Here is a 10,580-nt window from a genome sequence, read left to right as displayed (position 1 = left end):
CCGTACGCTCCACATCTTCAAGGACTGGCCGCATCATCGCCGTCTCATCGGACTACTCCTCCTCGCCTGATGAGCTGTCGGAGGCCTCAACATATTGCTCGTATATGTACTCCAAATCGGAATCCATTGCTATAAACAAAAAGGGACAACTGTTTTCAGCTCCGGGATTCATCGAACAGTTGCCGGGCATGGTAGAGGATGGTTCCTGGCGGGGCGGGCGAAGGACAGGGGTTGAACGGAGACGAAGGAGAAGCGGTGCGGAGCCCTGCTGGATCTCTGGAGGTGACGGAGACACGGATTTCCGGCAGAGGGTCTGGCGTGGTTGCCGGGGTAGGGGAGCAACGGAGACGGGAAGAGAGAAAGAAGGAAGGAGAAAAAAAATGGGAGAATGGAGTCGCGTGGTTCGGGACGGGTTTTGGGTGGACTCATACGTTTCGCGTGTCCGGACTCCTGAAACCTCCCCAACTTTTGTCTTTGTTTTGCGGGAGAAATTATGTCCGGGACGCCCTGCGAACCGATACAAGATCGTGTTGGATAGCTTCGGTGGTCCGGACAACGTAGTCCAAACGGTTGTGCGGGGTTTACGGGTCCGCCTTGAAGATGCCCTTTGCTCCAAACGATGTCACACACAACCGCTTTTCAACTAAGCTGATTTCATCAAGATACTGAAGACATTATCGGCTTAGCTTGTATGTGTAGAAAGATACGGTGGTTCCAAACTTTAATACCATATCTTCACTAATCATTTTCAACCAATTTAACCAACATGCTTGACCACTTACACACTGTCGTAGACAACTATCACTTGTTTATTCACTCTGTCTAGTCCAGCTCGAAAAACAATGTAACACAATTGGCAAGAGGCCCATCGTACGCTTACCTTCTTTGATTGGCAAAAGTAGTGGATTCTCGTCGTGCTGGTTTTAATGGGAAACCAGCACGAACAAGCAAGGGATGCGTAGGACTAGAAACAGAAAGGATGATGAGAATCATTGTTAGTATTATATCAGGCTAAATCACTACCATATATACTTAGCGTGCATGCATGGATTTTCGTCCAAATATAATGTTGATTCGACTGGCCATCTTGGCAAGATTGAAAACCTCACTCCAGGGTAGACCGTCAGGTTTGAAAACCTGGAGTATGCCGCAGACTCCCGCGACGAGCTTGCATTTTCGGGCTGGGTATTGGACCAGACCGAAGGCTAGACCGATGTTTCCATCTAGATCTCGGACTCGCACTCGGATCAGGACCTTGGTATAAATTTCCGCAAGAATGCGTGAAGATTTGTCTAGTATAAAAAAGAATGCCTCTCACAGTGTTCAATAATGTGCAATGATCTAGCCTAAAATGCAAAAAATATGGAACAAATGGCAAAGCCACGCAACATGTCAGCTCTACGATCATGCAAGGCAAAATAAGAGTGAAGAATGACATCGAGTCATGCAATCTAAGATGAAAGTTGCATGGCTATATATCTCGGTTATGTAAGACGAAGATATTGGCTTATGTGTAGGAGGATAGGAGAAAGTCCACACATGGAGTTTGGATGTACCGGCAAACTATGCACCAATTCCGAGTCTGAGAAAGGGCAATGCACAACAACGAAGAGGCTAGCAGATATGGCCGGTTGAAGTGCCATTGGCTGAGGCTCAACATTAGTGAATATGAACTCACAAGTTAATTGTACTCCAGGTTTCAACGTTCAGAAAAATGATTAAAACATCCCAAGAGGGACTGTGGCGGCGACACAGAGCTTCCCAGACCTTAGCTCGTAACAAAGTCACATACAACCGCTCGTCAACTGAGCTGATTTCAAGATACTAAGGAAATTATTGACTTAGCTTGTATGTGTATAAAGGTACGGTGGTTCCAAACTTTAATATCGTTTCTTCACTAATCAGTTTCCGCTAATTTAACCAACTTGCTTAACCACTTACACACCGTCGTAGGCAACTATCACTTCCTTATTCACCCTGTCTAGTCAAGCTAGAAAAAAAAATGTAACACAATTGGCAAGAGGCCCATCGTACTTTTAATGGCAAAAGTAGTGGATTCTCGTCGTGCTGGTTTTAATGCAAAAGCAGCACGAACAAGCAAAGGGATGCGTAGGACTAGAAAAAATAAGGATGTTGCGAATCATTGTTAGTAACTAGATGATGCCCCGCACGTTGTTGCGGAAATGTTTGCAATATTTCAATGAGATTTTGATTATATGGAATATGAATTCTTGAAACAATAGTTTCTGAAAGTATATAAGAATTAAATATAAATAGCATAATAAAATGGAATTTTACATGCATGCATGTTGTAGTGGATTTTTAATATGCATAGTTGTATGTTGAGGTGGGCTTTTTCTTATGCATGTTGAATGATGAGGTGGTATACTTGCATGTTGAGAGAAATATCTTAGTGGGGCTAGCTATTTAGATATAGAAGATTATATATCAGGTTAAATGACTACCCAAAGGTGTAGCGTGCAAAAGGGTCAATGGTGGGCAGCAGATGCTTAAACTCCTTTTCAAGGAAGGGAAACCACCGAGTGGGATGCATGCACTCCATCTCCCTAGATAAAAGTAAGGGGCAGTGTGAATTAACTCAATTAAGCCTGGAATATAATGAAGATCGTCAGGAGCATGTTAAGATCTCGCCACGAGCACGCAAGGTACAGAAGACACGCATGTGCTTTGTCTTTTTGAGGGCATGTATATATGCATCTTTTTTGGGCGGTGAGAGCCACGGAAGAAGAATGGGTTTCTCTGGCGCTGTGCAATGGTGGGATGACTGGCACCTGCACATTCTGGTGCTGGGCAGCCTCTTCATCCAGTACTTCCTCTTCTTCTCCTCCTTGGTGCGGAGGCGTGCTCTTCCAGCTTGGTTCAGACTCTTCATGTGGCTTGCCTATCTAGGCGGCGATGCTCTGGCGATATATTCGCTGGCCACCCTCTTCAACCGCCACAGGCAGCCGCCCGGCGATCGGAGCGGGAGCGGCCTGGAGGTTGTATGGGCGCCTGTCCTCCTCATCCACCTTGGCGGCCAGCACACCATGACTGCCTACAGCATCCAAGACAACGAGCTGTGGGTGCGGCATGCCATAACCGTGGCATCCCAGATCACCGTCGCCCTCTACGTCTTCTGCAAGTCGTGGTCCGGCGACAAGAAGCTGCTGCAGGCCGCAATCCTGATGTTTGTCGTTGGGATCATCAGATCCTGCCAGAAGCCATGGGCTCTCCAGAGCGCCAGTATCAGTGCCATGGTTGCCTATTTGTCTCCATCCGCGCTAAGGAAACAAGGTATGGTTGCACGTTTTTGGCAAGTCTGCACTTCCGGATACAGCTATGGATCTAAGTCAAGTGGATTACGAGAAGCAGCAGCCGAAGAGAAGGACATTTATCTTCAAGAATTTGCACAAGAAGCAAGAAAGTGTGTACTGGAGTCAGAGTTAGCCCATGATCAAGACGCAACGGTAAAACTAGCTCAACACTGCTTGGTGGACAAGTATGTCTACAGGCTACTTGCAGACATACCAGTTCCATACTCTAGTCGGATTAAAATCTTACGGGAATTCATTGCCCTTGATTTCCGACATGCACATCACATATTGGACATGATGCTACTTTCCTCCTTTGAGCACTTCTACACGAGAAAGACGATGCTAAATAGTGGCCTTGGCTTATGTTCGTATTTGTTGCTCCCATTCCTAGCCTTAGTTTCTGTCATCCTCTTCTCCATAGGCCACAAATACTACCATGACTACAATGCAACAGATGTCAAGGTAACTTACATCTTGTTCTCTTGTACGACGTTGCTAGAAGTCATAATTCTCTTGCTCGATCCTTTCATCAGTTTCACAGAATCAGTCAAGGTTTCCCAGCATAGCCTCTTGTCGTGTGGTTATCGCGCCAAGCGGCCAACTGTTTTGATGAAGCTTGCCACACTTGTCTCCTGCAAGGACTATGTTAACATGCATTGTTATATAGAACAAGCACCACCAAGATGCTCTGCCCTAATTTTACAGTTTGTTCATCGATATGTGAGGGATGGGTGGAAAGAGTACATCCACAATGCTGCTAGCTTCAGGAACTTCAATGGCCGCAAGGGCCACTGGACTCTGAGGAAGAGGAGCCTTCCTCACTTGAGGTGGAGCTTGAACATGGCGTTCGATAGAAGCGTCCTGCTCTGGCACATCACCACGGACCTCCTCTGTTATGATTACACCACTGCCGGTAACATTCCTGGGTGCGCCACTGGGAGTGCGGTGATATCACGCTACATGGCTTACCTGCTCTGCATCCATCCTGAGATGCTGATGCCCGGGACAAGGAACAGTATCTTCAACGTTGCCTGCCATAATGTCGAGCTGATACTGGGCGACAAGGTACCCTTGGGAAATCTTGTCCACAATGCAGTAAGACTTCAGAAAGAGTTGTTGGAGCTGCAGGACGAAGGGGAGAGGTGGGAGGTCGTCCAGGGGGTATGGGTTGAGATGCTATGCTACTCTGCCTGTAAGTGCAGGGGATACTTGCACGCCCAAAAAATGAGCGATGGTGTGGAACTCTTGTCCCGTGTCTGGCTACTCTTGTCAAACATGGGGATGGAGACATTCGCAGACAGGTTTCAGAAGCCGTGGCACGTCATGATCAGAAAAGAAGCACCTGATGATGATAAAGAAGAAGAAGGCCATGAAGTTAGTGCCGACAGAGATGTCGACAACGAGATTAACATATCTGTTGTCTAAGTTATCTTTCAAATATTCACTTTGTTTTTGATAATGCTACTTCTTCCTAGTCGTAATGCCTTATGTGTCCCTTTGTTTTCCATTTATATGATCAATCGACCACTTTGTTGGTGTATTATGAATAACACAGCTAATCTCTTGGGTTTACCCAACATCTAACGAACAGTTGTTTTCGACAAAGGGTGAATTTTACTAATTCAAAATGAAGCATCAAGTGGATAAAAACATACTCCCTCCTTCCATCTATATAGGGCCTAATGCGTTTTTTAAGACCACTTTTGACTATTGACAAGATTAATAATACATGACATGCACAATGTGAAAATTATATCATTGAAAGCTCCTTTCACACACGAATTTAACGGTGTGCTTTGTGTAAGTTGCATGTCATATATTGTTGCTCTAATATTTGGTCAAAATTAGTCTCGAAAAACGCATTAGGCCCTATATAGATGAAAGGAGGGAGTAACAAAAATATACCGGCCTATGCATAGTTAAGATGCACACAACCAACCCCAAACACAAACAAAAAGAACACGCTGGCAAATAGCAAAGTCATATAAGACCATAGCTATTCCTAAGCGAGGAAAAGTATCCCGAAGGGATCTAATCCGCAATCGAGAAACTACTACAAAGATCATATTCTCACCAATCATCTCTTGACACCACAAGGACAATGAAGTTCTTTAACAGCAACACCTTCGGGAAGGGAGTCATGCTCAAGTGTCGCCGTCACTGTATCCAACCAACAAAGGTTAGATTCTAGGTTTTCACCCTGAAGAACTAGTCCGAGCATATCAGAGCAATCTCTTCAACAAGGTAAGATACAAAAACATGATCATTGTCAGCTATAACCAACTCGGATCAGGCCTAGGTTTTCACATTGGAGCTCGTCGAAGTCAATCATGTGTTGCCGCTACCACCTTTCCACTATACCAGTAGCTACATCCAGCAAAGCTAGTAAACCGACCGTCGTCGCTGCACAGTCATATCCTTTGCGTCAAGTCGTCGTCCATAGGTTGCCTCTCACCGCCGAAGGCAACCACTGGATCTAAGGAGGGGATCCCTCACGCAGATCTTCTCATGGTCACTTGGTCATCCATGCCATCACATCCATCAGAGATGAAGAAGCCGAATCCGAAAAAATCCGGTCCTATCCGGCATCTACGAGGAACGACTACCCCAGAACAACCATGGAGCCTCCCAGCTACATCACACCATTGTACAGTCGGCGGCAGCCGAAGCCCCTAGCAAACACTGTTGTGTCGATCCATATATGAAAAGGCATTACCCAATCACGTCGAAGGCAGGGACCATGTCCACATGGATGGACGTTGACATCGGAATAGGCCTAGACCGGGAAGAGCCGCGGGAAGGAGGCCCATCTAGGACAGCGGCGGCGGCGTGAGCCTTGCACGGATATCGAGATCCAATCGAGAGAGGAATGTGGAGGAGCAGATGCACGTGCTGGAGAGTGCTTGTTGCCGCCGACCATTGCGAGGGGCTTTGCTCCGGCATCCCTGGCTAGCGGCGGCGAGACCAAGAGGAGCTGGAGGAAGGCTAGAACGGTGTTGGCAGCTATGCCGCCCAAGTCGGTCGTAGGACAAGGCGGCGGCTTTTCACGTCTGGATGGTAGTTGATCTGAATTGTGTGTGTGTGTGTTCATAGGGATGAGTGTATGCTTTTATATATGCACGCCTACGTATGTGTAAGTGCATTTAGTGCCACCCCTAGTTGGTTTTGGAGTATTGACGACAAACCTAGTTGAGGGACTAATGTGTTTGTGAGAATTGCAGGATAACACAGGTAGAAGTCCCTCATTGATTCAGTTTTCCTACCAGAGATGACCCCTAAAAATGTATGAAGACATTGATGTCAAAGGTGGTTTATGAAGATATTCTCATTGAAGACTATGACAAGAGAAGACATCACATGAAGCCTATGGAGCTCGAAGACTTAGATATTTCGTAGTTCCTTTTCTTCTCTGTTGAGTCATAGGAACCACCGTACTATTAAGTGGGGTCCAAGAGAACCAGCCAGAATGACTGAAGTGATGCTTAACCAAAACCTATGTCTTCGAGTGAAGACTATGAGAGCGAATCTTGTCCAGAGTCGGTCAAGTCAGCTTTGCTTGTAGCCCAAGTAAAGTTGCCGTGTGAGTTTGAAATCTGACCATTGGAACACGTGTCAGTTCCTTAGTGACCCAGGGTCATTTCGGACAAGTCAGGTCGGGTTGCCTAGTGGCAATAAATAGCCCACCCCCTACAACCATAAATGGTTGGCTGCTCAGAGTTAGAGTACGACTTTTGTCGTTTGAGAGCAACCCACCTCGAAGCCTTTGAGAGAGAATTCCTTGCGAGGATAAAGCCCTAACCACCCAGAGCCAAAGAGTGTTAGGCATCACTTAAGTCTTCCTGTCTGTGTGATCTGAAGACTTATTACACTTGAGGACTGTTAATCCTCCAGCCAGTTAGGCGTCACGTTCTGAGCATCCAAGAGTCATTGTGGATCGCCGGTGAACGAAGTCTGTGAAGGTTTGGGAGTCTACCTTGAAGACTTACCAGAGTGATTGGGCGAGGTCTGTGTGACCTTAGCTCAAGGGGAATACGGTGAGGACTGGGTGTCCTGAGCTGCGTGTTCAAGACTGGGTGTCCGGGACTGTGTGTCCTCAGGTTTAAATACCTAGCCGCCCTAACTAGACGTATAGTTGTCACAGCAACTGGAACTGGTCTAACAAATCATTGTCTTCAATGAGTCACTGGTTTCTTTCTTCCATTCCCTTTACTTACTGTTGGTCCTTGTGAAGTCATTGTATGATTGCATTATCTTTTGTCTTCACTGAGTGACTACTTGTTCTGATTGGCTTCATAATATCTTCCTACCTGATCCTTACTACCTAGCTGCTATAAGTCGTTGTGCTTTCACTTCATTGAATACTTGACTATGGTCTGCCTAGTGTAGTCTACCTTCCCGCTGCATGGTAATAGGTTTATTTCCATCGTTTGTCTTCGAAACCTCCACGTTTTGAAGACTTTCATAAAAATCGCCTATTCACCCCCCTCTAGTCGATATAACGCACTTTCAATTGCTATCAAAGTAAGGTACTCCCTTGTTCTATGTGATTCGGTTTAACCACCTGGAGTTTTAGCTATGTCGACTGCAGGGATAATTAAAGTCTCCGCTGCATGCCCCGTCTTCGATGGAACTGAATATCCCTACTGGAAGAATAAGATGCGCATGCATCTTGAAGCCATTGACGTCGACCTATGGTATGTCGTCAAGAACGGCGTTCCCAAGGCTGGAGAAGGTGTCACTGCTGCTGATGTCAAGAAGTTCGTTCAACTGGACTCTACTGCCAAGAATATCATCTGTGGTCATCTGACCAAAGGACAGTATGGCCGCGTGAGTGCTTTGGAAACATCTATGCTAGTCTGGGACTGGCTCTCCAAGGTCAACGAAGGCATCTCAACCCAGAGAGATCAGAGAATCAGTGTCCTTCGCAACCTCTTCAACCGCTTCAAGAGAAATGACAATGAGAATGTCCAGCTCACGTTTGATCGACTCACTGACATCACAAATGAGCTTCAAGCCCTCGGCGCTACTGAGATCACCAAGCATGAAGTCGTCAAGACACTCCTGAGATCACTTGACAGTTTGTTTGACACCCTAGCCCTGATGATTCAAGAATGTCCTGATTTCAAGACACTTGATCCGTCTGACATACTTGAGAGGCTCAACACACATGAGTTTCAGCTTTCTGAGAAAAGAGACATCTACGATCCCAACTATGGGCGAACTCGTGCCTTGAAGGCAAAAGCTGTCTCCTCATCTGAAGAAGAATCTGACAGCAGTTCTGATGATCCTGAAGACATTGGAAAGGAGCTTTCTATGCTTGTGAAGAAGTTCCAAAAATTCACCAAGAAGAAAGGCTTCAGAAAGTCTTCACGATCAAGCTCAAGGAATGATGAAACTTCTGCTCATGACTACAAGAAGAAAACATGCCACAAGTGCAAGAAACCTGGCCACTACATCTCTGAGTGTCCGCAGTGGGACATTGAGAACAAGAAGAAAAAGAAGAGCAAGGAGTATGATTCTGATGACAAGAAGAAGAAGAAATACTCAAAGTCTTCTTCCAAGTCCTCCTTAAAGTCTTCATCACACAAGAAGAGCTCATCTGGCAAGGCATGTGCGTTTGTTGGCAAGGAAATGGATTCAGAGGAGGAGTCCGCTTCTGAGGAGGCGGAGGTGGAGTCTGAGGAGGAGTCCGATTCTGGCGTTGCGAGTCTGGCTACAGCATACGTTGCCAAGTCCATCTTCAACACTGAAGACAATGACTCCATCACCGACACCGATGCAAATGACAAGGACTACTCCGCTCCCACCTACTGCTTCATGGCACGCGGTGCCAAGGTAAACACACGCACTACTCACTATCAAACGTCTAGTGACGATGACTCTGATTGTGGTTCCAAGCCCAGCTACAAAACTCTCGCTAAAATTGCAACTGAACAATAGAAAACCATGGAACATATTCAAAAACTGTTAGACAAAAGCGATGATCTGTTAGACGCTGAAATGACTCGATCTCAGTCCTTAATTGAAGACATAAAAAATCTTCACGTTATGTATGAGGAACTTGAAAGTCGTCATGAAACGCTCTCAACAGCTCATGAAAGGCTTTCCTATGATTATCTTCAAAGGAAGCAAGATCTTGAGAAATTGAGAGCGGCTCATGAAGATCTTCAAAAAGAAAATGAGTCGCTTCGCGCCGAACAGATCAGTTCAGCTCAGGAAGGATTTGAACCACCATGTCTTAAATGCATTGAGCGTGATAATGCTACTTCTGTTGCTGAATATTCTACTGCTGCTACTGTTGCAATATCTTCAACTGTTGATGTGGGAACTAACCCCTCTGCTGAGGATACCACTGCTATTGCTGATGAGAATGCTAGGTTGAAGACATTGCTTGAAACAGGGATGTACAAAAGTCTCAAAGGGCATCAGACACTATGTGATGTCCTCAAAAGGCAGATCCTGAACCGAAACCCTAGGAAAGAGGGTGTTGGGTTCGTAAGGAAAATGAATGCCGATGGCTCTTATTGGAAACCTGAGTAGTACCCCAAAACCACATGGGTTGCTGCAAAGGAACCTTCAGCAGATCCATCCACTCTATCTGGCTTCACTTGTGCTAACCCCATTATCATTGATGAATCCTTCGATGCAAACTATAAACTGTTTAAGAATCAGAATGGTGAAGTGTTTGCCAGGTATATTGGTACTAACTGCAGGAATGGACCGCCTATGAAGAAGATCTGGGTGCCCAAAAGGTGTTTGGAGAATCTTCCTGTGAATGTCATCATGACCACAGGTGAAGAAGACAAACCCCAGACCACAGGCTTCATACGGTCCAAAGGGTTCATACAGACAGAGGACTCACCGGAGTCAAACTAACGCAAATGTTTTGAAGGGAAGCCATACTCAGGCCTATGAATATGAGCGCGGTTCATCAAACCGCCATGTTCATAAGACCAAGAACTATTCTGCTTATTCTTATGAATACTATTGTCCTCCAGCAAGACTTTTCGCTAGGGCTGCAAAGCCAAAGTTCTCAGATGCTACACTTAGACTCATTGCTTCGAAGCCACCCTTGAAGATGTGGGTGACTAAGAAAGCTTAACTCTCTTTTGCAGGCAAAGGTCTCCAGACGAAAACCAAAATCGTCTGACACTATTGCTGGGGACCTTAAACATCTTGTAGGGCGCAAGATCAAATGCCCAAATGGTCTTATTATGTACTTTGTTCCTGAGTTGCTTGCTACCTTCCCTATCAGTCCTAATCTCG

The 10,580-nt window shown here is 45.9% G+C and overlaps 1 protein-coding gene across 1 annotated transcript; it reads left to right on the top strand.

The window, feature by feature from the left end:
- Window positions 1-356: 356 nt before the first annotated feature.
- Window positions 357-4,739, top strand: LOC147974146 (uncharacterized). Its single transcript, XM_087525188.1, has 2 exons — window positions 357-380; window positions 2,742-4,739. Exon 2 carries the CDS (start codon window positions 2,751-2,753, stop codon window positions 4,737-4,739), a length of 1,989 nt encoding a protein of 662 aa, XP_087381314.1. The 5' UTR covers window positions 357-380; window positions 2,742-2,750.
- The last annotated feature ends 5,841 nt before the right edge of the window (window positions 4,740-10,580 follow it).

This window comes from Triticum urartu, chromosome 5A (assembly GCF_056163025.1).
Source record: "Triticum urartu cultivar PI428250 chromosome 5A, HENAU_Tu73, whole genome shotgun sequence".
NCBI classification, from domain to species: domain Eukaryota; kingdom Viridiplantae; phylum Streptophyta; class Magnoliopsida; order Poales; family Poaceae; genus Triticum; species Triticum urartu.
Note: the sequence above shows the minus strand (reverse complement) of the source record. Positions and strands in the feature narration are given on the sequence as shown.